The sequence below is a fragment of the Meriones unguiculatus genome, chromosome 2 (assembly GCF_030254825.1).
Source record: "Meriones unguiculatus strain TT.TT164.6M chromosome 2, Bangor_MerUng_6.1, whole genome shotgun sequence".
Classification (NCBI taxonomy): Eukaryota; Metazoa; Chordata; class Mammalia; order Rodentia; family Muridae; genus Meriones; species Meriones unguiculatus.
The window spans coordinates 12861431-12888296 of NC_083350.1; the positions used below are offsets into that span (position 1 = coordinate 12861431).

The window sequence follows — 26866 nt, forward strand, 5'->3', positions numbered from 1 at the left end:
CGAGGGCGACATGCTCTTGCTCTCAGAGAGCTTGAGCTCACCAGGCACCAGAAGCTCTGCCCTCAGCCATTCCAACTTGCTTGTGACTGGATGTCCTCTGCACTTGCTAGTGTTTAAGTACTAAGATGGGGTATTTGCAAAACCAAGAACAGAGCACTTACTAAAATACCATTTATTTAGCTTTGTTCCCTTCTATCCAAGACAGAGCTGATCTCTAAACAAGCATCAAAGCTTGAAGCTCATTAACATTAGTGTGTGCCTCAATAAGGTGAGCACTGCAATGATACACAATTACATTCTAATAATTCAGTGCCCAAGAGCCCTGTAAAACAATTGCCATGGCCTCAGATTAGCACAGCATGCAAATGCACCAGGAAAATCATTACCTACTTAGTCTCCTTCATTTGGGTGGGTTTAACATGAGAAGAATAATCCAGGCGCCGAGACGAGATCTCATTTTACAACTGTAGTAAGAAGTACATAAAAGCTTGAATCTGTCCCAGTAGTTCCTAAAAGATTTCTCCCATAGTGTCAGAGGCAAAAATAATGAAATCTTGCAAATGTACAGTTAATAGGTCTCTAGTGGACACTAACTTCAAAAATGCACGGTCTATAAGACATTAAAGGCTTGATTTTAGTTTCTGCACTGTTCCTGTTAATAACAATGTCTAATTAAAACATCTGTAAAATACTGATAGTTTTAATTTTACATAAAATTTCCAAAACAACTGTTACACAGTATAATAGGTATCTGCAATGAATAGGTTATTAATGGAAATATTATTTTAAATTAAATTCGGGTTCTAAATTTAAATTAGTCATCTCCAGCTAATGAAGAGAAAAAGAAGTCATCTGTGCTGGGAATACAGTGGAAGATCTGGTTTCCCACATCTGTGAAAGTAACTTCACTGGATCAGCTGAAGGCCTCACCGTGCTTCTACGTGGCTCTTCTGCTGTTTTCACAGTGGAGCATCGCATCCCAATGACAGCAGAGTGCACTGTCCCCTGCGCCCTGCACGGTTCTGGACAATCCCTCCCATTTGCAGCAGAGAGAAAGTTAAAACTACTGCTACTCCACTCTGCAGGAGCTTCTCCCAGCCCAGTGAACACGATGAATATTTTAACAGGAACGGCACAAAATCTCAGTTCTCCCTTTCTTCAGGTCTCATCTTCTTTTACAAAACAAAACAAAAGAGATTAGCAAGGTTTCCGGCTGGCTGCAATTCAATACCTTCTTCCTAATTAATGCACAATGAGAGGGTTAAACAGGATCAGCACTGGATGGCACTGTCTGCTGAGTTAGAAAGGGATATGTCTAGTCCAGACAATGGAGGCTGTGGATCCAGCTGCCTCACCTCACTTGCTGGTTCACAGAAGATGCTGCAGAATGTGGTCCACAGCATGAGGGAAGCTCTCACAAGTTAAGTACGGAGGTGGATTAATCTTTTCCTCATCTGCTGCTCGGTATTTCCCTGAAATGAAGGTATAGCCAGTGAGCAAAGGCTACCGCTAGACTACCAAGGAGCACACACACCCAGGAACACCCCATGATTACCAGACAGTCAAGGGTTCTACCTCTCCCCAAAGCACCTTCTGTTATTATTTTTAAAATGATGCCACAACAGATAGTATATCAAAGAGTTTATTCAGGGGAAGGGAAGCAGAAGAGAATTAGGGCTTGAGAGAGCCATGAGGGCTGGAGGCGGGGGAAGGAGAGAGACAGAGAGAGGGAGAGAGTAAAAGAGGAGCAAGAGAGAGGGAGAGACAGAATGGAGTGGCAGACCAGCCACTAAGTACCTGGTCCAGATGATGTCATAGGATGCAGGTACTGACACAGGATGCTTTTCAGGACCCTAAAGGCAGGCCAGTTGATTGCCTGCACAACATAACACCTTCCCTGAGACTTTAGGAGGAAAGAAAGGAATTTAAAAACTACCACATCATCATGTTCCCAGGCTTCTGGTCTTTCACAATGAATATTTCTAGGTATGGTATCACCTCACAGTTAAGATTTCCTTCAAATCACAGAATCATTTTCTCCCTGACCCTCAGTCCTAAAGCTAGGCTGGCAATTTAAATTAATGCTTTTTAAAAGAACAACAGACATAAGCCTAACTTGTGACTCTGGAATTCCTGGGCCTGGCACTCAACTGAGTAAGTAAAGGAGGCAGCAAGGTCCCCCTTTCATCATACTTACTGGGCCCAATGCATTTCTGAATCTCCTCTGCTCTCCTGGCATCCAGGCGTCTCTACAGTGTTTTTAACAATTTGTTTACTGTCTTTCAGCTACATAGACCATAAATTCTCTGGGAGCAGGGATTGTGTCTGTTCTACACCCTAATGGATTTCTTGCATCTAACATTACTATGGACACATCGCACGCATTCCATACGTATGTCTTTAAAAAATGAATAGGAGAGAAGAGAAAAGAGAAGGAGAGAAAAGGAGGGGAGGGGAGAAGAGGGGGAAGAAAAGGTAGCTAGGCTCCATGCTCAGTAAGAGGGAGTGTGGCAGGTGCGTTTGCTTGCTTTCTGCTCTTGTCTCCTTTTCTATGACCTCTGTTTACTCTTCAACTTTATCAGGATTTCTTTGCCTGAATTTAGTTTCACTCACAAAACAGACTGATTGTTTTCTGCAATTCTCTCTTTCAGAAGATGTTTTTTGTTCTGTCCTACTGGAATTCCTCCAGGGAAGGAATCTGCATCAAAATTCTAGGGGTGATAACTCACTCTTATATTCTCAAGGTGCACGCTCCACTCAGCAAACTCCATTGCTTAAATCTTAAACTAAATCCTATAGAGCAAACCAGTAGGCAGAATTTCTGCTTAGCATGTCAATGACTGACTACTGCTACTGCACCTACTTTCTAGATCCAGTGTCTAAGGGACAAATAAGTAAGCGTCTAAGCCATGGGCTTCTGGAATGCTTCTGCCAGACCAGTTAGTAAGTGGAGTTTCTCCAAGGCTCGGTGACACAGTGTCTAGGTGTATGTCTAGTTGTTGCCCACACTGTGATGCCTGACACAAAGCAGGTATTCAATAACGTTGGCTGAACAGATGAGGCAGAGTGCACCTCTGCTTAATTCATAGCGGCAGCAAGTGCCTTCCGGCCAATAAAGGACGAGGAGAGAGAAAGCTGTAAGATAAAGAGCCATCTCACTGTTCTCTAGATCAGTATTTCACATGATAAACAGAAGTAGATTCTGGTTAGGGCAAGTCAGGAGTCTTTTCACCAACAGCTGGCCAAACAAACACTACTTACTGACCATATGCTCCTACTAAGAAGCAAAATAGCTCAAGATGGCCCATGAAAAGTACTTATTGCTGAATATGAATTTAGATGTTCAGAGTAATCTTAAATGCTGGGAAGACTAATGCTGGGAAGACTAATGCTGGGAAGACTAATGCTGGGAAGACTGGTCTACTGTACTGTGCTGAAAGTTATATCAGTGCGGCCTGTTCTCATGGTTTAGAACATTGGGCTCCTCAGTTTTCTAAGATCAACAGTCTGAACGAGCCTGTTCTCTTGAGGGCCATAACTGCTTTACTATTTACCTGTGTGAGATGTTGGCTTCTTTAGGACTAACTTGATGCTGCTGAGACAGGCTGCTAACAACAAGAAAGCAGAGCAGATGGAGGTTGGGGCAGATGGGCCATTCATAGCACAGCACAGATCCAGTTTTTGGTGGTTGCTATAAATCCTAGTTGTGTGAGCTAAAAAAGGGAGCATTCATGGAATAATAGCCAAGAGCAAAAATAGTTTTTTGTTTTTTTTAAAGACTTAATCAGGTTCCTTCAAAGGTAGAAAAGTAAAAACAAAACAAAGGGAGGATGGGTGTAGCTACCCCTGCTTCCTTGTTGCTTAAATTACAAAGCTGTAATGCTCCTGGGCAGGAGATGATGGGGAATTTGAAGAGACGCTGTGTCAATTTTGAAGTGATAGCGTTCACTGTCTGCAAGGCTCCAAATGGCTCACATATGAGCTCAAGTATTTTCACACTTGACACAGAGCCTTATCTGACATTTTCCAACCATTTATATTTTTCTTTCTGTTGCTAACCTCAAAGCAGCTTTTTTCTTTTTCTCTCTGCATACACAGGGTTTCTCTGTATAGACCTGGTTGTCCTGGATCTCTGTAGACCAGGCTGGCCTCGAACTCAAAGAGATCCACCTGAGTTTGCCTCCCAAGTACTGAGATTAATTTAAAGGTATGTACCACTGCTGCCTTGCTCTCAAGACGTCAGACTTCCATGGTCACTTTCCTATAGTAACTCTTCTGTGACTTTGTTTTGGTCCCTGCTTGATCCACCTCACACAACTAGTCAGCACAGAGCTGAGACCAAGACACGGGACAATTAGCCACTGTATTACTGTCAAAATACTGACTTAGCTGTATCTGTCCAAAGAAGGCATTTCCTTTTTCCTAAACTTGGGCAACTGTGTGAAGGAAACTAATTTTGGTGGAAATAGTTTGTAAACTCTTGTTTTTTCAATGGTACTAAAGTTCAAACCCAGGCCCTTGTTCATGCAAGCATTCTTCCATGGAGCAATAATCCCAGACCCCTAAGCTTCCTAGAGATCAATGGCCTTATTGCCCAGCCCACACAAACTGAGTTATATTTGGAGCACCATGACCCAGGCCGCCTCCTTACTCTGATGTGAAGCATACTTCTAGGAAAACCTGCAAAGGCAACTGTCCACAGTGTGGTCATTCCTGAAGAGTATCCCAGTTTCTCTAGCCTGGCCCAGCCTTGCACAGCACAGTATCCCTCACTGCCCTTTCCTGGAATTCTAAACTCATCTCCCTTTTGCTTATTGCAGAAAGAAAACTAATATGCTGAAAAGCTCTGCCAAAGGCTGTTTTTTTTGGCAACTCTGACCTCTAATATCTGGGTTTTGGGGAGATTGGGTTTCCTGGCTGGCCTGGAACTTGCTATACAGTCCAGACTGGCCCCAAGGCAATCTTCTACTCTTGGCTTCCCAAGTGCTAGGTTAGAGGTGCCACCATGCCCCACTCCATCCTTAGATTTGAAAAGGCATATGCAGGAGATACCTACCAGTTTTAACTAAGATGCCCAGCATGCCAGTGTTCTGAGCCCCACCAACATCATCCCTGCAGTCCTGGAAAAACACACAGGTATTTAGTCCAGACTCTTCACTCAGCTTACCAACAAACAGCACCAGAGACTGCCTGGGCTGCACTGGCTACCTGAAATTCCCTGCTTATCTTCTGCCTTCTGAAAATTCAAGAAAAGAACACATGTCTAAAGGGTTAAGTAACTCCCTGTAAACACTCTTGGGAAGGAAACTGTGCCAGAGGGCATCCTCATGGCAGAAGGTGAACATTAAGGCAGGATCCCCAGTAACTGAACACATGGCACAGTGAGAAGTCTTCATGCTTGTCACATAATTGTCTATCTTCTTGAAGGAGATCATGAGAAACTGCATCCTTGTGAGGTAAGTTAGCAAGTTGCACACGGTCAATGAACCACACTCACATGATCACTGTTCTGTGGCCAAATGTTTTTAAAGTCCATGCAACCAGGAAGCATCAACTCAGGCAGCATATGTGAGCAGACTATCTGCATTTACTTCACAATCTGTAGAGAGCTCCGTGAATCAATTCTTACTCAAGACAGGGATGAATATGCTTGCTGGAGCTGAGTGGGGTGGCACTTCCTATTGTCTCAAAACTCAGGAAGCTGAGACAGGACAATTGACTGAGCTCAGATATATTTGAGGCTAGTTGGGCAGTACAGTGAAATTCCATCTTAAAAAACTCCCCACAAACCAGAAACCCGGCCAACATATTATTCGTTAATTTTGACAGTGGAAGTGGGGTAAATACAAATTCGAGGCCTGGAACAAGCATCAAGACAGTCAACCTTGCCAAGGCTGTTTGAAAGCACACTCACTTAGATTGTGCCTGAAGATAATTTCTTTCTAACAAAATTATTATTATTATTCAACAACAGTTCTTAGAAATGATTTTCCCAAATGCCAAAATCTTCCTGTAAAGTCTACCAAAGATCTTTTATGTTAACACAGCTAAGTTTTCCCTGTTGAAAAAATGGCGATGGGGAAAAAAAGGAGGGGACCTACCCCTTTCCTGGATAATGGCAACCACATGCCGCTGAGCACACTGCTTGCATGCCTCTCCCTCCTGCTATTCTGTCAGCCCCAGTATCTCTTGGAGTTTTCAGCCCCAGAAAATTAACTTGTCACACACATATGTCTGGGGAGATCAAGGAGAATGCCAAGGAAAAACAAAAAAAGCTGGGACAAAAACAAAACAAACAAACAAACCACAGTTTCTCAACTACAATCAAGTTCACTGCCCATTCTGTCAACTTAGTGGATGACTCCAGAAGTAGAAGGTAACACTAGGAGGACTGTGACACTTTCGCCACCATGGACTAAGAAACTAGGAGGGAGTCTAAACCCTGAGGCTACATCCAGGCTCCCATTTCCTAATGTTTAAAATAAGGGTTGCCCAGACAGTCTTAGTAGCTGCTTCCATCCCAGCATGCTGTCACTTACAGCTAAACTAAACCATTCATGTCAACTCACAAACAACATACATAGGGCATGATACCAGCTCAGGTCATGAGAACATAAGTAGGTGCTCATTACCACATGTGACTGTTTAGGGCTTCCACTCATTCCAGGTTCCACCCGCCACTCAAAGAGCTAAGTGGTCAGTATCCCTAGCTACTGGACATACAGATTGGGTAATTCTTTCATAAGTATATGCTTAAAAGACAAAAAAAGGTAGAGTTCTTTTGGTATAGGTTGTTTTCTGCATAAGTTGTATTAAATTATTTTTAGGTCTATATTGAGGTTTTCTTTAGAAGGATACATAAAGCATTTAACTGACTGGAGTATAAATGGTTTTTCATATATATATATATATATATATATATATATATTAGTCACTATGGAAACATGTTAGACCCAACATCTCTATTTTTATAAAAATACTACTGAACATGGACAGGAAAGCTGCTACAGAAAGCAGGGATTTGAAGCTGTCTCTCCAAGCATGACAGACAACTCAAGACATCTCTTTGGCGCTTTTACTTACATCTCCTATCATGATAGCCTCCTCTGGTGCACAGCCAGTGTCCCTCAATGCTTCCAGAAAGAATGTCTTCTCTGGTTTTCCCACTACTGTGGCTTTCGTATCTGTGGCATACTCTAAGGCAGTCACAAATGGTCCTGGTCCCAAGGCTAAGCCATCTTTTCTCTTGTAGTACCTGGCCTTATGGATAGCTATCAGAGGGGCTCCGTCCAGGAGTAACCTAGAGGGATGGAGAAAATTAAGACAGGCTAAAAAAAAAAAAAAGACTTTTATGACTGGGAAAAGTGTCAGACTTAAAAAGTGGTTTTACTCACATTCACAGAAACAAATAGTTTCTTATTAACTTTTAATGGCTTGCTGTCTTCTAATGAATTCACAAAGAACTGCTGGGAATTACACACAGATACACTAAAGAAAGGTGATAGATTATTAAATTTGGGATTGCTTCAACCTTTTACCTTTAGTGATTTCACACACTTTCCCTGAATCACCAGGGAAAGAGAATTAAGAGAACTAAAGCTAAATAAGGCACTGGAGGGAAGAAGCTTAACTTAATGAGACGAGTTGTTTCGCCTTCCCTAATGGGAAGCAGGAGGCTCTGAGCCTCTGCAGACGCCACAGGGTTGTTGCCGCTGTGATGGAGGAGCAGGCGTGCGGAGGGCCTGCAGTTCTTTCTCCTCTACTTCAAAAGGGAAGTTTCTTTTTACTTTAGAAGTATAATAGACAAATTTCTAGTTTCTCCTTATAATTTTACCTCGTCTTTCAGCCTTCTGACTGTTCTCCACACTGCAAACCTGGCAGGGCATCATTGTGAAGAGCTCACTAGCAGAGTGTAAAGGGCAGCCCACCACCAAGCCTAACAAAGGACAAACTGTACTCTTTTATGGAACAAGAGGTGTTAGGACTTCCCAGCAGAGTGAGAAAGAAGCTCTGTCTGTCTGGGGAGCTTTAGTGACTCAGGCAAAAACACTGAAAATCTCCACAAACTTAGTACCCATCCCTAAAACCTGCACCTACTCCAGCCATGCAGCTTTAGTCAAGCGGAGGAAGTCACACTTGGCTTACTGTCTAATAGAATTTGAGACATGATATTATTACTTAATCTGATTTTAACCAATGTAATAAATGACCTCACCAGCTTAATTTAAGACATCTACTTAGCTAAAATATTTAGTATGTCCATGGAGGAAGAATTCATCACATCTTTTCCCTCACAATTATGAGTAATTAAGCGCTCAGCTATGAAACTGCTAAATTATTCTTGTCAGTGGGCACAGAAATAACTTCCTGTGGGAGATGCAGAATTCAGACATTTATGATTAAATATTTTATTAAGTAAAAACCAATGCCGGACTATTATAGGGGTTTACTGTTAGTTACTACAAATTGCTCATAGCACTGGGCAGAGCCTGCAAAGCCCCTCTCCTGGTCTTAAAGGGCAACAGGGAAGGCAGTGACTCAGCAAAGCATGATTCACCTAGCCCCACCTCCCAGCCCATTTATTTACCTGCTTCTGCACCTTGGAACTGAAATTCTTTATGCCAACAGACCTCAAAACTGCTTTCTCCTTACATAGCTAAACTAAACACTCGTTTGACTTAAGCTTGGTTAATATTTTAGTATATATTAACTGGGATGAGAGCTGTCATCTTGACTGATGTGTGTACTTAGTTTCCAGTGTCTTCCCAGGAAGACAGCAGGAGCTGGCTCTGCAGAGGCTGGGAAGGCGGCTCTTGCGGCCACTACTCTCTGCTCAGCATGAGCCTCACTGGACCCTGCATGGCTTGAAGCACACTTAAGTAAATATTTTCTAGAGTACAGACTTAAATGAATTTTGTGGTTAAATACTTTTCAGAAAATACGAAAATAGGGTCAGGCATGGTAGCACACACCTATATTCTCAGAGTTCCTTCTGTGGAGGCAGAGGTAGGAGGATCTCAAGTTTGAGACCAGCTTGGACAATGCAGTGAAATGCTGTGCCAAGAAAAACGATACATGTATTAAAAGCAGCTACTCTATGCCATGAGTGCTCCTATATCTACTAAGCAGGCAACAATGGGTGGCATTCTATCGCTCTTACTATAAGTCATGTCATCAGGAAGCCTAAAATTTTCTAACTATAAACCTATTGTGTCATAAGAAACAAAGAGAAAGCGACAAGAAGGCCTGACACCAAAGCCTTTGGCTGTAAATTTCAGGCTGGCAAGGAAAAGAACTGAAAAAACCCTAGATGGGGAAAAGAGCCACAACAGAAAGCCCAAAGCAATTCAGCAAGAGAAAAGCTGCTTGGGAGAAGACTGGATAACTACAACTCAAAGTTGTGGGGCAGGTTACATCACGTCCAATTTGCCTAGTTTCAAGAGCCAGAACCAGGATCAGAACCTGGAATTCTTGAGGCAATCTAGATACCATACATCATCTTTTCAAATAACTTCAGTCTTTAAGGCCATTACCAGTCTGTCACCATTCCCCCTGAAGACAGGTTACAGCTTGAATCTCTGTCAGACACCTAACAAGCAAGTCTCTCTCACCCTAGTCCCTCAAAGGCTTCCTGCTTGTTTTTTCCCACTTTAAGAAACTCACCCAGTGACGCAAGCCTGGAACCCAGGAACACCTGGATTTCTCACTAACTCCCACTATCTCCATGTTTTGATCCACTAACTGCATCCAATACAAAGACAAAGTATTTCAAATCATTCTTTCACCTGAGCTCAACACAACAGCCTTCCAGAAGATCTCCTGCACGCCTCTTTTGCCCTAGGATTTCAACCCCCTGCACAGGCAACAGTAAGGAATCATGTTCCCTCGTGATTAAAATCTTTCGTAGGCTTTCACTGTGGGCAGGCTATAAGGAATGCGGGTAACACAGTACAGATCTTCTTCCGCCTCGCCCAGCACTTCATCTCCAGCACCTTCCCTACCGTGGACAGCGTTCAGACACCCGGTGCTTTGGGAGAACTCTGAAACTCTGTCCTGCCTCAAAGACACTAACTCAACAGTCTGGGTCTGTTCACAGAGCTTCCTCCTGCCCATCTGACAGGTCTGAGGTTAAGTGTCAGGGCAGCAAAGAGAGCATTCACAACCTCCTTCTTGGAATAAATGGGCTTCCCTGGCACAGTAGTTCTGTCCATCTGTGTTTGATCTGTCATCCTTGATGGAATATAATTCCAAAATGCCCATCAGTTCTACTCCTCCCTGTATTTTTGGCTTAAAAGAAGGGCCTGGAGGGCTGGAGATGGCTCAGTAGTTAAGAGTGCTTTCTTCTCTTCCAAGGGACCCAGGTTCAACTCCCAGCACTCACATGACAGCTCATCACAACTGTCTGTAAACAGTTCCAGGTGGTCTGACACCCTTATACCATTGCACATAAAAAATTAAATTAATTGAAAAGAAAAAAGAAGGGCCTGGTACATCTCACAGAATGGTTCTGAACAAAACTCTAAATTAATTTATATTTATAGATAGAGAGAAGATGCATGACTGTTTAGATGCAAATCATATATTTAAGAAAGCATCAGTAAATGCCAGGGAACTCCTAAAAGGGAAGTTGAAATTAACAAGCTGATTCTAAAATGTATATAGATGTGCAAAGGCTGGAGCACAGCCAAGGCAACTGTATAGTAGTCATGGCAGTATGGACATGGATAATCCAGAAACAAAGTGTACATGGTAACTTGTTAATGTCAAGGGCTTCTCTGGGGGAAGAGCAGGGCTCTATGTTTATGGAACAAGTGAGTATGTAGTAACATGAACTCTTCACTGGGCACAGTGATGCACACTCATAACCCAGCTTTTGGGAAGCTGAAGCAGGAGATTACAAGTTCAATGCCAGGGTGGGATATATAGGAAGCCCCTGACTCAAGCCTCAGTCACTCATTCTTACCTCATATAACTCATAAAGACTCAAATAGATCTCATGCCTAATCATATTAAAGACAAAGTAACAGCTTACAGAAGAAAACAGTATCTTCTTGCTCCCAATGGCTGAACCATCTCTCTAGTTCACCCCAATTGTTTAATCAAAAAAGAAAGTAAAACAAAAAAACAAAAACCACTCCAATTTACAAAGTACCATAATCAGCACAGTGCCAACCTTAGGAGAGTGTTCAGACCCTGTAACAGGAAAGAGAATTACAGAAACAAAGTCACTGGTGAAGCCTCAAAGCTGCTTCTTAAACAGGCTGGAAGTTGTAAATTGTGATAGTCTGTATACACAGTATGTGGACAGAAACCAATAAATAAACCAGCTATGTGCTATAACACTGATTATGATTCTCCTCAGGTGGCAGAAGCAGATAAATTTAGTTTACTCTTTCTTGTGAGTTTACAGTTTTCCACAATGCTATCTCATAATTAGGCATTTTTTTTTAGTTTTATTAATACTAGGTTCAGGCTAGATTATTAAGTAATCTTCTGTGGATTATTACATAAATTTATGTAGCCTTCCTTCCAAGTGGTCCATTACTTAAAGGCTCAACATTGGGCTTTTAGTTAAGATCATAAGATAAATGGCTTTACTCTAATCTAATCTAATATAAATCTATATAATATAAAAATTTAAAAAACAGAACTATGTTCATAAAATGAATCATATAGCATTTCTAGGAAAGGAAGCAATCTGGTGAAGAAGTATTATAAATGATAGAAAAATTAATATTAATACTTTCTGCCATTTAGGGATAGCTACATGTATGTTACTGATAAAGAAATGCATGAAAATAACACCAAATTCATGAATCTAAAGTTACAATGATTATCAGGGCAGTGGCAGGGGGTGGGGTGGGTATAGGGCATTTGTAAGAGATATCAAATGCAGTGATAATTTCTAGTTCCTAAGATAGTGGGTAGGCACAGGGACATCAATTATTCCTGCACAGTGTGCATTAAGTAAAGAGGAAAGAAGTTACCACAAGTTCTTAGGCTTCAATGTTTTAGATAAAACAAATCCAGATGATAACTGTTTTTTTTTACAGCTGGTTTACATCCTTTCCCCAAATCAGTTCTTTACAATCATTCTCAACTTCACTCAGGCAGGTAAGACATATGTATGTATGTGCCATGCATTTCAGAGAGGCTAGTTCATTAAGAACATTAACAGGGATGAAGCAGTGTAATATGAAATTTGACGCATCTGTCTCGATGCATAATGCCTGTGAAGGCAGTTATGCAATGGGCTTTAACATCCAATGTTTATTCTCATCATCACTGTGAGTAGTAATTTAATCGGGGGTTCATTTGAGATGCCTATATTTGCCACATATAATCCAAACAGCTGCAGTTACTGGTTGGAAGGCACAGTCTCTGTGGGAACATCAATATGCAAACAAGGCCAAGACCTAGAATGTTTGTTAACTCTCCATCCAGCTGTTAAGTGCATTTGTGAAATTAGAGTTGACCTATAAGTACACTGTAATGCTTTAAAATGTGGTGTTTGAAAAAAATCAATATGGTTAGGAAAGTGTACTAATTAGACAGCATCCGAGCAATTACAAAGCCAGTATTATGTCAACATACATTTTTATTACCCTGAGTCTAGTATTCATTTAAAACAGAGACCTCCCAACTTCCTATTAAATATGTCCTTCCCAAATTACCAGCTAAAATCAATCAATAGCTTCTTCTTGAAATCTGTGTCTAGAGGAATGCATAAAATGTAGCATGAGTAAGGAACAATGCAGGGTTTCTATTTCAAATAAATACCAACTCTGATATGGTTGGAGGCCTTACAAAGGAGGCAGTCAATTTCCCAAGAAATTAAAGCAGTGCAGTTAAGGTGTGTGAAGCCTGTGAAGCATAAAATATTTTAATACCATATACTGTGATGTATATTCGCAAGCCATTTGGCAGTGACTAGATAAATTTTAAATAAGGCTTGAGCATCACAGTGACCACCAACAATGGTGGTGCCTTTAACCAAGGACTCTCAATGACCATGAACACAGAAAAAAACACCTGTCCTTAAAACTGCAGTTTCTGCCCATTTGGATTTTACATGAGGGTTGCCATTTTCCAAAACTACCAGCAAACGATGTGGTGAGATGTGTAAACCTGCTACTGTGTTTAAAGTTTCTGATAGGGCATACACATCAAGAAATGCAGTCTACATTAAGCATGTGTTAGTGGATTCTTGTATGTCTTCTACTGTAGGAAAAATAAAAAATAGCGTTCTTACAGTTAAAATACCAGACATTTACCAGGTCATTGTTTGTTTTTCCTTCTTGTGTTTGTTTGGTTATTTCTGGTTGTTGTTTTGAGATAGAGCATCTTGTTTGCCAGGCTAAGTCTGAATTCTATGTAGCTGAGGATGACTGAACTTCTGAGCCTCTGCTCCATCTTGAGCGTGGGGACTACACATTCATGCCACAGCACTCCCAGTTTATGTCGAGCTGGGCACTGAATGAAGGCCTTTGTGCACGGGAGACAAGCACTGTACATTTCCTTTAATTTTAATTTTTATTATTAGTTACATTTTATTAACTCTGTATCCCAGCTGTATTCCGCTCCCTCATTCCCTCCCAATCCCACCCTCCCTCCCTCATCTCTTCCCTGCCCCTTTCCAAGTCCACTGATAGGGAGGACCTCCTCCCCTTTCATCTGACCCTGTTTTATCAGGTATCTTCAGGACTGGCTGCAAAGTCCTCCTCTGTGGCCTAGCAGGGCTGCTCCTCCCTTGGGGGGTGGGGAGGCCAAAGAGCCTGCCATTGAGTTCCTGTTAGAAACAGTCCATGTTCCCCTTACTATGGGAAACCAATTAGTTACTAAGCTACCACGAGCTACATCCGAGCAAGGTTCTAGGTTATATCCATACATGGTCCTTGGTGGAGTATCAGTCTTTGAAAAGACCCCTGTGCCCAGATATATTTGGTCCTTGTGGAGCTCCTACCCTTTCCACGTCATACTAACTCCCCTTTCTTTCATATGATTCCCTGCACTCTGCCAAAGGGTTGGTTATGAGTCTTAGTATCTGCTTTGATACTCTGCTAGGTAGAGTCTTTCAGAGGCCCTCTGTGGTAGGCTCCTGTCCTGTTAATTGTTTTCTCCTATGTCCAATGTATATCACATTTGTCTTTCTAAGTGAAGATTGATATTCTTACCCCAGGTCCTCTTTCTTGTTTATCTTCTTTAGGTGAATAGATTTCATTATGTTTATCATATCTTATAGGTCTATATAAGTGAGTATATACCATGTGTGTCTTTCTGCTTCTGGGATACCTCACTCAGAATGATCTTTTCTAGATCCCACCATTTGCCTACAAATTTCATGATTTCCTCATTTTTGATTGCTGAGTAGTATTCCATTGTGTAAAGCACTGTACATTTCTAGTCCTCTGTCAAACCACTGACCTTTTCTTTGTCAATTAATTCAATATATCCTCCTGTAACATTTTAAATACTCACCTGTCATAAATACAAAGGCAAATTGTGCTGTTTAGTTATTTGGCAAGAAATGAAGAGCAAGATGAGAAAATAAAATCTTTAAGAAAAAAAAATCACATTCTCTCTCCAGACCAGATTTGTAAGTAAATTCTGTCCATCTTATTTTGGAAGTAATAGAACAAGTACGAGAAGAAGAAGCTGCAGGAGTTGGCATAGGCTAAGCGCAAGCATACACTGGATTTACAGCACTGACATGCTGTGTGTCTGCTGACAGCCCTGGAGTGTCTCCCTCTGGCTGCCTCACAGGCTGAACCCCTCCTCTTTACTAAAGCAGAGCTCTCACCTACATGCAGAGGCTGGAATCTGACATTCTTCTGGATTCACTCTTCTCTCCCCTCCATCTGACCTAGTGATTCAGTAAGTCATGTGGCATTTCCTAATCTCCGTCTTTACACTTACAGCCACTTTTCTAGGGCAGTCCTTCATCAGCACTCACTGTTAGTTGCTTTGCAAATGCTGTCAAGGGCTCCACTCTTTCACAGCCTGGCTTCTCAGTGAGGGGCAATCACAGTCACTATTTTCAGTTGAGTAACTGGATGCTACTTTCTCTCAGTTACCAGCATTGTTGATGAAAAGTTACAACAATAACCACAAAACCCTACTTTCTTTCCAGTTATAATTTTATCATGAATTCCTGTTCTAGAATATTGATTCTGTAAATAAGAGGAAAAAAGATTATCACATATTAACATCCAGATGACTAGAAAGACAAACCCAAAATGAGACAGATGATGGAGGTAAAGGTGCTTGCAACAAGCCTAATGGCTTAATTTTGATCCTCAGGAAAGAAAAGAGCTGCCCTGATCTCCATGCTGTGACAGATGTGTGAGTGAGCATGCATATGTGCACTCACACGCGCACACACATACATGCACACACAGAAATAAATGTAATTTAAAAAATTAACAACAAAGCTGGACATAGTGGCACTCACCTTTAATCCCAACACTTGGGAGACGGAAGCAGTTGGATCTCTGTGAGTTCAAGGCCAACCTGTTCTACATAGAGAGTTCCAGGACAGCCAGAGCTACATAGAAAGACCCTTCCTAAAACAGACAGACAGACGGATGGACAGACAGACAGATGGACAAATAATAAATACCAAAACTTGAGATAGTTAATATTATTTGATGTTGACACTAAAGTGACTTTGAAGATGTTTATCCTCATGTAAAATCTAGGTAGTCAGGATTGAAACACAAAATCTTATAAGCTAGAATCTAAAGAAGAAATAAGAAAAGCACATAGAATCAAAGAAACCATAGTTGGCTTACCGAAATGCTTCATTCAGAAGCTGGTAATGAAAATGTTCTGGTGCCAGTCCTATGACCACAGCATTGGGATCACTTGTTTGTATTCCTGGCAATGGAAGAAAATGTCAGATTTAAAGTATCACAAGTATCACAGATTTAAAGTGTAACAAGTCTCCAATATGTGCACATTTTGCTATCACCATAATTTGAAGTACATTTTAGAAGAGAAAGGAAGAGAGAGAGGGGTAAGTTAGGGAGAGGAGGGAAAAGAGAGACATTAATATTTTTCCATACTCTTCATATAGGTTTTTATAGCTATTGAGTGTCTAGAATACCTGAATTGAACACTGTACCCTGCTATTTCTAGTGATTTCTGATTTCAAAATACTTTACTGATTACAACCAGGAGAACATCTATGAGTTTTATCAGAGCAACAGTGAGTGATGAGGGAATAGAATTCTAAGAGGCAAGGGAAATTAGACTTCTAATTGCCACGTGCATGACAAATATATAAAGTATTATCAGGTAGAATTCTACAGTTTTATAATCATTTCCTAATCTACTTCTAGTTTCTTGCATACTAAAACATGTCTTGAGGCACTGGTGTCTAATAATAGGACTTCAATATGACAGACATGTTTACCTTCATAGTTTTTAAGTACGATTACAAGTTCTTTGGATTATGCATACACTAATTCCTATTTTTCCTATTTGCCTATCATGTTGTTCAGATACCCATTTCCAAATTTCTTTCTTACTAACTGCCATGAGTATTAAGTAACTTATTAAAGTTTGTTGAGGAAACAAACTAAAATAATTGCCTATAGTGAGACTGAGTATTTTAATGTTAATTCTTTTTATTACATCTACTACTGAATCAGAGATAACGCTGGTAAAGATATTTTCATTTTCTTCAAAAATTCACATATTTGGTTATTTTCATGTACATAAACATGTTCCACGAGGTACAGTTCATCACCAAGTGACAATATTTCTTCCAGCCTTTGCCAAGGATTCTGCTTTTACATCCCAATTATAGTTTACTGCTGCCACATCAGAATCTTACTTTTAAAAAAAGCTAGACTTTTAATATCATTTTACTACAGTTAGAAAGTAAAAATCAAATCAAATCTTGTTTTGCTATCCTTCTGTTTATTCAGAAGTAATTATGTTTATTACAGAATGGACTTGAGAAATTGCTGGCTTGTGTGGTATCCTAGGGCAGAGGCAGAGAATACTAGAATAGTAGGTGTCCATGCAGCCAAGGAGGCTGGCCTAAGACTAAAGCTCTGCTGGTCAGAAGCTCCACTCAGGTCTTTGAAGTGGGAGCTTGAGATACAGAGAAGTAGGTGGCTACCAATCCTATCAGGTTCCAGCCGCAGTGCCTGTTGGGGCCACAGGTCTGGCCAGAGGACACTTGCAGGGACATCAGTGGCACCTGGTCACTTCTGTGGGTGCCGCTGCACACTGCTTCTGGCTTCACAACACTTTCTCTCCAGCTCCCTTGACAGTTCTTTGGGCAACCATATGGCTGTGTACAATTTTACACTGTATATGTGTAGGTGTGTGGATGTGTGCTCGTATACATCAGCCATGGTGCAAGCAGGAAGGTCAGAGGACAAATTGTAGGAACCGATTCTCTCCTTCCATGGTATGGGTCCCCTTGGATCAAACCCACATTGTCAGACTTGGGCAAGTGCCTTTATCCACTGAGATATTTTGATGGCCCATGACCTTTCTTATGAAAATATCCATAACTAAGTGAAAGCAGACCCCCTAGTATCACGAGTCTGGACAGATCTACTATGCAGCTTTTCCCAACCATCAACATTTTGCTAATCAGCCCTACCACAGGAAATGTCTCAACACAGGGAATGTCAAACTGGCAACACACAAAGGCCTGTTGCCTTTGACTGTTCTTCTCTCATTTCTCATTCTGTAAGTTCACTTCTGCTTCCTGATGCAATTAGACACTAACCCTGGAGAAGGTCAAGCATTTGCATTTGGCTTGTTCTAGAGAAGCATTTAAGTTGTTCCTTAATCCTCATCTTTTCTGCACACAGGACATTAGATCAGGAGCTTAAATGGGCTCATACCCAACTTTTAAGCAGTCTATTTCATAGGCAATACTATGAATTTCTTACTATATTACATCATGAAACAAGATTCCAGTTATTCCACTTCCAGTGGTGTCAAGATGGATCAGTGGAGTTGAACTGTTACCCAGATCCCTCCAGTGTGAAGGTCACATCACCCTTGCAGCTAATGCTTTAAAATCTATTGATACTCTTGCTTGTTTCTTGAGGGCTTATCAAGTGTTGGTGTTTAATTCTCTCATTTCTATTGTGATTCCTCCATAAAGAACGTAAGATGTTCTTGTCCCATTCTTTTCAGAGTAAGGTCGTAGTCTCCAGTCTTGCCCTATTGTAGTGTGGACTGAGTATCACTGGGATTTTTGTCTGTATGGTATGTTGTAATCCACACCATTCTTTTTGATACTCAACTTATCCCTTCCAGTTGGTTCTACTGTTCTGTGGACATGCCCTCATTCATGAGATCTTTAATTGTTTCCTTACTAACACAATGCACCAGCAAGATTCACCTCCTGCCTTCCTAGGCAGGGAGCCAGCCCTTTCCCAGGGGCCACAGTAGGGAAATGGCAGCAGAGACCAATGTGTGAGCAGTGGGTTGTCACTGCTCAGAGACACACTCAGTGGAAGACCTACACACCCTGCAAAACTTTCTGGGAATGGTAATAAATTTATTTTTCAGTTGAATGCAGTTAAAGTTGGTTTCTACTTCTACTTCTAATTAGAAGTAATAATTCTAATTGCTACACTGTTATATTTCCTCCAAGAACAGGTCTGAAGGTCCTGGCTTACAATGAAAATATTAAAATCTATTTTTGCATATTGAGTCATGTCACAAAGTATGACAACAAAACAATGCAGGAAAAGCTTCAAGTAACTAGGACATTTTTCTATAGTTATTTTTTCCAAAGTGAAAACAATTTAGTCTTTATTGAAAAATATTTCACACTCACTATTGAATACTTGTACTATCTAGAAGGCCCTGATTTATCTCATTGAACCAAGTTAAGAGAGCACATCCTGGATTTAGAGTTATAATACTCAAAATAATTCTTTTAAATCATGGCTCATGATTCACTAACAGATTATTAACTTGGAATGATCTAAGTAGCATTTAAAATCAAACAACCCAAACACTTAATATAGCAGATCTCACAAAGTGAGAACAGTAATCAACACACACACACGGCACTATCCAGTGAGTCTCTTATTGTGGATGGTGGGCAAAAGGTGTGAGAAACATCACCTCAGACTCTGTTAGCATGGCAGGTGACCTGGAAAAGGTGAATCCAGACGTACAGAGGTGGCTGTCAAGTTCCAGTCTATAGCAGCTTCTGGTGTGGCAGAGCAGCTGATCAAGGGTTAGGAGGAGAAGGCACTGTGTTGCTACGGACAAGGTTGTTTATGTTTTGTGGACCATTTCCACAGGAAGTCTGAGTAGATGCCTCATCTGCATTTCAGGAATCCCTATATGAACAAGTTGTTTTCAACGACTTCTCAATCTCTCTCACCTTTGAAATCAGGCAATGCGCGGTCATCAACCAGCAGCATGGGCCTGACTTGCTTCTGCTCTACTAAGTTTCGGGCTGCTGTCAGAGAAGTGAATATTTCATCTTCGGAGATCTCAAACTCCAGTTTTTTCAACCTTTCCAGTAGGTCTTGCTTGCTCTCTTTGGTTGTATTGGTCACAAAACGAACTATCACAGAAGCAGCACGTAATCTGGAAAAGACAAATTCAGAAGTGCAGAGGCAGCGTTCGCCTCCTATTTCATAACCCCAACTGTTAGGACATGAGGACAGGGCACTATTGTTCTAGACAAAGGGCATTTTCATTGATTTTTTTTTGAAAGATTTATTATTTATACATTTGTGCCTGCACTCCAGAAGAGGGTCCCAGATCTCATTACAGATGGTTGTGAGCCACTATGTGGTTGCCGGAACTGAACTCAGGATCTTTGGAAGAACAGCAAGTGCTCTTAACCTCTGAGCCATCTCTCCAGCCCCAGTCATTCTTCTTTTTAATTTTCCTAGAATGCTTACAGATTATCTACATGCTCTGGGCAGTGCTTTACCTCCAAAAGCCAGAATGTCAAACTTTGAAAGCTGAATCTACTTTTGTGGGGCCTTTGCTGAGTTTAGTGAGGAAATAAAATGTCACTGTCCTGGCAGGGTCTGAGGGTGAGTTAGCAAGACTTATGGAGGCAAGTAACTTCCCAACTTACTCAGCTAGATAGTAATGGGGTATGACAGGGTTTTTGTGCTCTGGCATAGTGTTTTATTGCCCTTACTAAAAGAACTGAGGGTGTTAAAGATTTGTGAAAGTAATTTGGAAGAAAGTACATAAAAAAAAACCCAAAAACTGAGATGTTAGTATAGATAGCTGCACACAAGTGAGTCACTATGTTTATAAACAGGAACTACTTAGTTCAGAGAGATCCTTTTTTTAAAGATGCATTTATCCATCCATCCATCCATCCATCCATCCATCCATCCATCCATCCATCCAATGTTCTGTCTGCTTATACACCTCCATACCAGAAGGGGGCAACAGATCTCATTATAGATAGTTGTGAGCCACCATGTGGTTGCTGGGAATTGAACTCAGAACCTCTGGAAGAGCAGCCAGTGCTCTTAACCTCTGTGCCATCTCTCCAGCTGCCTCAGAGAGAGAGATCCTTAAAACTGGTTTTCTTGTCAGACCCAGCAGCTTGTAGAAGTGTGGAAAGTTTGTACAGTGAGTTCAAGGTTAACCAGAACTACAGAGCAAGGCCCTATCCTATACTGAATGACTTACACACAGGATCGATTACATAATCTGGTTTTGAATAATAAACTGGCATGATTCAGAGAAAGAATTTGTGACTCCAGCCTTCTTTGAAAATATTCTTTTCTTGGTCCAACAGTATTTCAACATAAGATCTAAAAGTAATTATAATTTTACTATCGTTTAGAATTTACATTAATAGCCTGTTGCTTTTGATGTCTTCCTTAGAAGGCTACAGGGCATAAAAGTATTTGATACAATTTAAAACAAGCAAATTAATATAACAGAAGAGAGTTTTAAGAATGCATCCTAAGAACACTAAGTAAACTTGTATGATTAAGTAATTCAGTGTATTCATGATTACCTCTATAATACCTATGCAGCACTTTTCAGCAAAACACATTAAATTTGGTAGTTTATCTCACAGAAGAAACAGACTATGTCAACTTGGCTGTTATCCTACTAATGAGAGTTACTATGTTATCCTACAATGAGAGTTTTCATGAATTTTGTTTAAAAAAAATAAAACCAAACTTTTTGTGTAACTCATCCCTCAACCTCCTTTATCTGTTTCTATAAAAATCACAGAGGCCATGCCAGTGACCGATTCCCTGGCAGGAAAACCTGCCAGTGCCCAGACAGAACAATGAGTCTCCTGCCTAGTAGAGTGGCAGGCTCATAGGTTACGCAGTGACACAGAGCTGTCCCTGTTCAGCAGAGGTGGATCTTCAGAGCGGTGAGACCTAGTACTGATGTGCAGTTTTGCTGAACTTGTGGACAAAGACTTAAAGACAGGTAGAAAAATAAGTCCTCTTTTTGGAGCCAGAACTCACTGTTCAATGTGGGTTTTGGTATATTCATAAAGGAATGTGATACTTAAGAGAATAAAAAGTAACAAAGGTACTGACAACAGGTTTTCATCTTGAACATGAGGTCTGTAGTTGAAGGCATGTGTCTTACTGTGAATGAACGGTGTTTGTTTCAATGAAGCTTTAGCATAGTCACAGATCTGTAGTGTGAGGGCAGCTTATGCTGATTGAGAGGAGTGGCAGGGTAGTGTCCGTTCTTAAAAGGATTCTGAAGTAAAATGCTTCTAGAAATTAATGTTAATAATCTTAGGAAGGGAATGCTGAAAATGAAGTTGCCCTCAGTATGTCCATAATTGAAGTGCAGAACAAAGAGAAGCAAATAAAGGCACTGTGGGCTGGGAGGGCGACTGGAACAAACATCAGCTCACTCTAACCAGAAGGCGATCTGGAAGAGAGACCTCGCTTTGGCTTTGTCTACTTTGATAAGTAGTAGAGGAGTCAGAAAGGAAATTCCTTAGATAAAACAAAAAACAAAAAAAAAAAAAAAAAAAAAAAAAACAGAAAAAGAAAAAGAAAGAAGTTTCAATAATTTTACCTAATTTTACCTATTTGAATAAAACTCCCTTTACAATTTGTAGAAAGTCAGCATGAATTTTTGGCTCAGTTTCTCTGGTGTTTTCTATGAGGAAAGAAAAATTAAATTTGGCTGTTAAAAATAAGCCGATCTGAAGATGTATCTCAGCTGGAAGAGTGTCTACCTAGCGTGCACAAACCCCCAAGTTCTACTCCCCAGTGCGTTATAAACGGTGGTATGCACCTGTAATTCCAGCCCTGAAAGATTAAAATAGGCTCAGAAGGGCAAGGTCACCTTTGGCCACATTTTGAGTCCAGGGCCAGCCTGAGATCCCTGAAGAAGAAAGAAAACAAGCACTAGGAAATCTATTCAGACACTCACTGGTCAGCAGACACTCACCCTGGTCCTTGAAGGCTTGACTCAGACAGAGATTGTGTCAAAGGATGGCAGTCTAGCTGTGCACCCAGCTGTCTTCTGGTTTTAACTACGCCCATCATTCCTCCAATTACAAGACTGACATCATGACTCTACATGAGAATGACAGCTCCACCTGATGAGCATAGACATACTGGCATTTTTATGTTTGGGTCTCTGAATGGACAGTAAGCACTGCAGAGAGGGTGAAGCCTGTGCTAACTGCTCCCCTCATTTCCAGCAGCACTAATGCTTGTCACCTGATTTTTTTTTTTTTATTAACAGCACACAGTGAACATTCTAGGGTTTGAAAAGACAAAGTACCAAATTTTGTATCATTGATTCTGAAAAACTCTAATTTTTTTTTGGAGGAAGACACTTAAAAGTAAATTTTTCTTGATGACACCCAGAAGCAGACATCCATATTCAACTCACTTTGTGAACATATGTACATGTGTGCACATGTGGGTGGCTGTGCACGTGTGTTCATGTATACGGCTAGTGGACAACCTTACTTCTTTGACCTGTCCGCCTCTTTTGAGACAAGGTCTCCCATTAGCCTGAAGTTGTGGACTTGGCTAGACTGGCCAGCAAGGGAGCCCCAGGGATCCACCATACCTGGCTTTCATACCTGGGTGTTGGGGACTGAACTCAGGTCTTCATGCTTGCATGGCAAGCACTTTATTTAATGAGCCATCTCTAGCCCCTCCGTTCTCTTTAACACACTTTTATCATGTGTTCTCTGCTTGTTTCTAGATTTGTTTAGTATTATAGTTGGTGAATCAGAAATGTAAGAGAGAGATGGCATGGTGGTGCATGCCTGTAATTCCAGCACTCAAGGAAGCAGAGGCAGGTGGATTTCTGAGTTCGAGGCCAGCCAGGTCTACAGAGTGAGTCCAGGATAGCCAAGTCTACACAGAGAAACCCTATCTTGAAAAACCAAAGGGAGAAAAAAAGAAATATAAGATAGTCTTTAATCTCTGGAAGTATTAAGTTGATGGAAATCTTTCAAAAATCCCAAGCCTTTTAATCAAGGATTATTTTTAACAGTTATAAACTCAGAGTTAGATCTTAGGCAATCAGGAGGCAGAACACGCCCGTGTGCCTTATCTGTATTTTCGTTGGATTTCAGGATCATGTAATTTTCCTCCAATGGTATTTAGTTTATATATTAAGACTTAAATTATTACTTTAGTTTCTTGAGTCTTTATCCCCAAATTTACATACCAGTTTTAAAAAAGCAGCAGAGCTGGGGAGGGAGGAGAGAGAACAAAGAGATTAGAGCAAAAGGCCAAACCTAATAAAGGAGAACAATGTTCAGGATATTACAGTGCATACGTCTTCCAGCTAAACCCAAGGCAGTTCCTCCACGTATGGTACGCTGGTGAAATGCCATCTCAAGGCCATCCATTTGGCTAATGATCTGCCTTGGTAAAGCAGCACTTAAAAACGTATTTGTCGCCTGAACCTGGAGGATAGCTTGCCTTTTAAGAGCTTCCTGTGCGCCTGGCACAGCTGCGTCTTCAATGTGCAGTGTGCCGCTGAGATCTACCAAAACAGCTCTCAATGCCCGGCGTGCTGCCATCCTTCATTCCCTAGGAGAGAGCAAATGAAATTAAAAATACAGTTTAACAAACAATGGACAATTAAAAACTGGTAAGCAATCAAAAATACCATTCACACCCAGGAAGATATTGCTTAGTGTTAAGCTGCTTCTCTTTTGGAAAAAAGTGTTTAAAAAAAATCAAAACCCCAACATTTAATGCATGAAATTTTTATAATGCTTAGGTCTTTATATATTTTCTTTGTAATTGAGTTAAAACTTGAAAGGGAAATGCTAAAATGAGATGCTACAAATTACTTTCAGATTTCTCAGAATAAATCTGGTAAATGATACATGTTTTATTTTTAAGTATGAGAATAATGAATACATAGATAGAACACTACATTAATAAGGTCTTTTAATTTTTGGTTATGGACAATTAAAACATTCTAATTGTCACTGCTATGTTCTGTGTGGCCACGGGGCTGTCAGTATTTATAGGTTACTGAGGGGGGGAAATCAAGTTATATCATAAAAATAAATAAGATATATATATATATACATATATATACACATATTATGTACATATATACACACACATAATTGTGTGATTACACATATACACAATTATATGTGTGTTTAAAATAATGTCTCATATAGTTCAGGCTGAACTTCCAGCTGAAGATGACCTTGATCCTCCTGCCTCGGCCTCCCAGCCACTCCTGCTTTTTACACTGTTTGATATTGAATCTTGAACTTCACTGCATGCAAGGCAAGCATGCTCCATGTTGCAATTTTTCCCTCAAATACTTGCTAAATACTTAGTTGTTTAAATTATTTGACAAGGTCTTGTTATATAGCCCAGGCTAACCTTGAATTCACAACCCTTCTTCTGCCTTGTAAGAGCTGGGTTACAGCCTATGCTACCATGTCTGACCCCTTTTATCTCTATCATTTATCTAAGGATAAATGCAGTTTATAGATTATTAGTAAGGAGAGCTTGAAATACAGAGGATTAGGAAAAGGAATGAGATTGTTTTAGTTGCGACTTAGCATTTGTTTTGAGGGAAAAAAATCAAGTTATACAGTAAAAGTAATCATTTATATATATGCACGCACACACACACACGTCTCACTAGGGAGCCCTACCTGGCCTGGAACCACACTGTAGACCAGGTTTGCCTCCAATTTGCAACAATGCTCCTGCTTCTGTCTCCCAGTGCCAGCATTATAAGCCATTTGCCACCATGCTCGGTGATTTACAAGTTCTTTTAAAATTAGCTAATCCATTTATTAGTCATTTATTTTTTCCTATTTGTTTCTTGTCTTTACAAGGTGTCTTAGTTAGGGTTACTATTGGTGTGATGAAACACCGTGATCAAAGAAACTTGGGGAGGAAAGGACTTATTCAATTTACACTTCCACAGCACTGTTCATCACTAAGGATGTCAGGACAGGAACTCAAACAGGGCAGGAACCTGGAGGCAGGAGATGATGCAGAGGCCATGAAGGGGTGCTGCTTACTGGCCTGCTCCCAATGGCTTCCTCTGCCTCCTTTCCTATAGAAGCCAGGACCACCTGCCCAGGGATGGCATTGTCCACAATGAACTGGGCTCTCCTCCATCAATGCTAATTAAGAAAATGCCTTACAAGCGAACCTAAGCCCATGGGGCCTTACAGACTAAAGCACCAACCAAAGAGCATGCAGGGACTGGGCCCCCTACACATATGTAACCGGTGGACAGTTTAGTTTTCATGTGAGTTCCCTAGCAATTGGAGTGGGACTGCCTCCAGAATCTGACATGGATTCTGTTGCCTGCTTTTGGATCACATTCCCCTAGATGGGCTGCCTGGTCTGGCCTCAGTGGATGATGTGCTTAGTCCTGATTGACGTGATGTGCCAGGGTGGGTTGGTGGGGCTCCCCGTTTCTGAGAAGGGGGGGAAGAAGGTGGGACTGGGAGGAGGCTGTGATCAGGATGTAAAGTGAACAAGTAAATTTTTTAAAAAATGCCTTACAACTGGATCTTATGGAGGCATTTTCTCAGTTGATGCTACCTCCTATCAGATAGCTTTTTAGCTTGTGTCAAGTTGACACAAAACTAGCCAGGGTACAAGGAGTGTTTTTGTTAGCTATACAAAAAAGGTATTAAGGACAATACCATTATCCCATTTACACATTATTCAACTTCTGAAGACAGAGACACAGCCAAAGCCCTTGTAAAGTCTTACCCAATTCATCTTCTTACAGAATCAGTGCTTTATATTAATGAAGTTATAAAGTGTGCACACTGAGCAATTTGCCACATCATTCCCTATCATGTTAGGTGTAGGTTGCTATAGCTAGCTCTGAACATTCATTTTTTTTCTAGTGTACTCTAGTATATACATGCACCATAATTATGTCCTGCTAATCATAAACAATCACAGTTTTACTATTTGATTATACCACAAAGGTCATCTATCAAGTTTGCATGTCTCCTTGTGAATAACTGTGAGAATTTCTCTGGGGTCTTGCTGGGTCTGAAGGTATACCCTCACCCTATCCTTATAGAATACTGTCAAGTTGCAATCATGGTCATTTTATACACTCAGCACAAAACTCTATGCAAGAATCTATTAATTTAAAGAGAAATGCTGGGTGTGGTGGTGTAGGCCTTTAATGCTAGTTCCCGAGTTCAAGAGCATCCTGTTATATAGTGACTTTGAGACCAGCCTGGGTTATACACCCACCATTCTATCCCATCACCCCCCAAAAAGAAAACAACAAATTCTGCTTGTGTTTGCCAGATATCTACTTGAAAAAGTGCAGACCAAATATATATATATATATATATAGATAGATAGATAGATAGATAGATACAGGGCTGAAGAGACAGCTCATCTTGCACAGGATGGGGTTT

At 40.8% G+C, this 26866-nt stretch overlaps 1 protein-coding gene and 1 non-coding gene across 4 annotated transcripts in view; one reads left to right on the forward strand and one right to left on the reverse strand.

The window, feature by feature from the left end:
- Positions 1 to 157: 157 nt before the first annotated feature.
- Hdhd2 (haloacid dehalogenase like hydrolase domain containing 2) overlaps positions 158 to 26866 on the reverse strand; it is a 29909-nt gene continuing 3200 nt past the window's right edge. For all 3 annotated transcript variants that reach the window (XM_021660312.2, XM_060377024.1, XM_060377025.1), the window contains 6 exons: positions 23907 to 24017; positions 19373 to 19581; positions 15792 to 15876; positions 7084 to 7300; positions 5057 to 5120; positions 158 to 1472 (listed from right to left, as the gene is read on the reverse strand). In XM_021660312.2, the coding sequence (XP_021515987.1) occupies positions 1369 to 1472; positions 5057 to 5120; positions 7084 to 7300; positions 15792 to 15876; positions 19373 to 19581; positions 23907 to 24007 (780 nt within the window). In that variant the 5' untranslated portion in view covers positions 24008 to 24017 and the 3' untranslated portion in view covers positions 158 to 1368. The remainder of the gene's footprint in view (positions 1473 to 5056; positions 5121 to 7083; positions 7301 to 15791; positions 15877 to 19372; positions 19582 to 23906; positions 24018 to 26866) is intronic.
- On the forward strand, positions 21371 to 21497 carry LOC132652659 (small nucleolar RNA SNORA40). Its single transcript, XR_009590238.1, has one exon. It is a non-coding gene; the product is annotated as a small nucleolar RNA SNORA40 (small nucleolar RNA).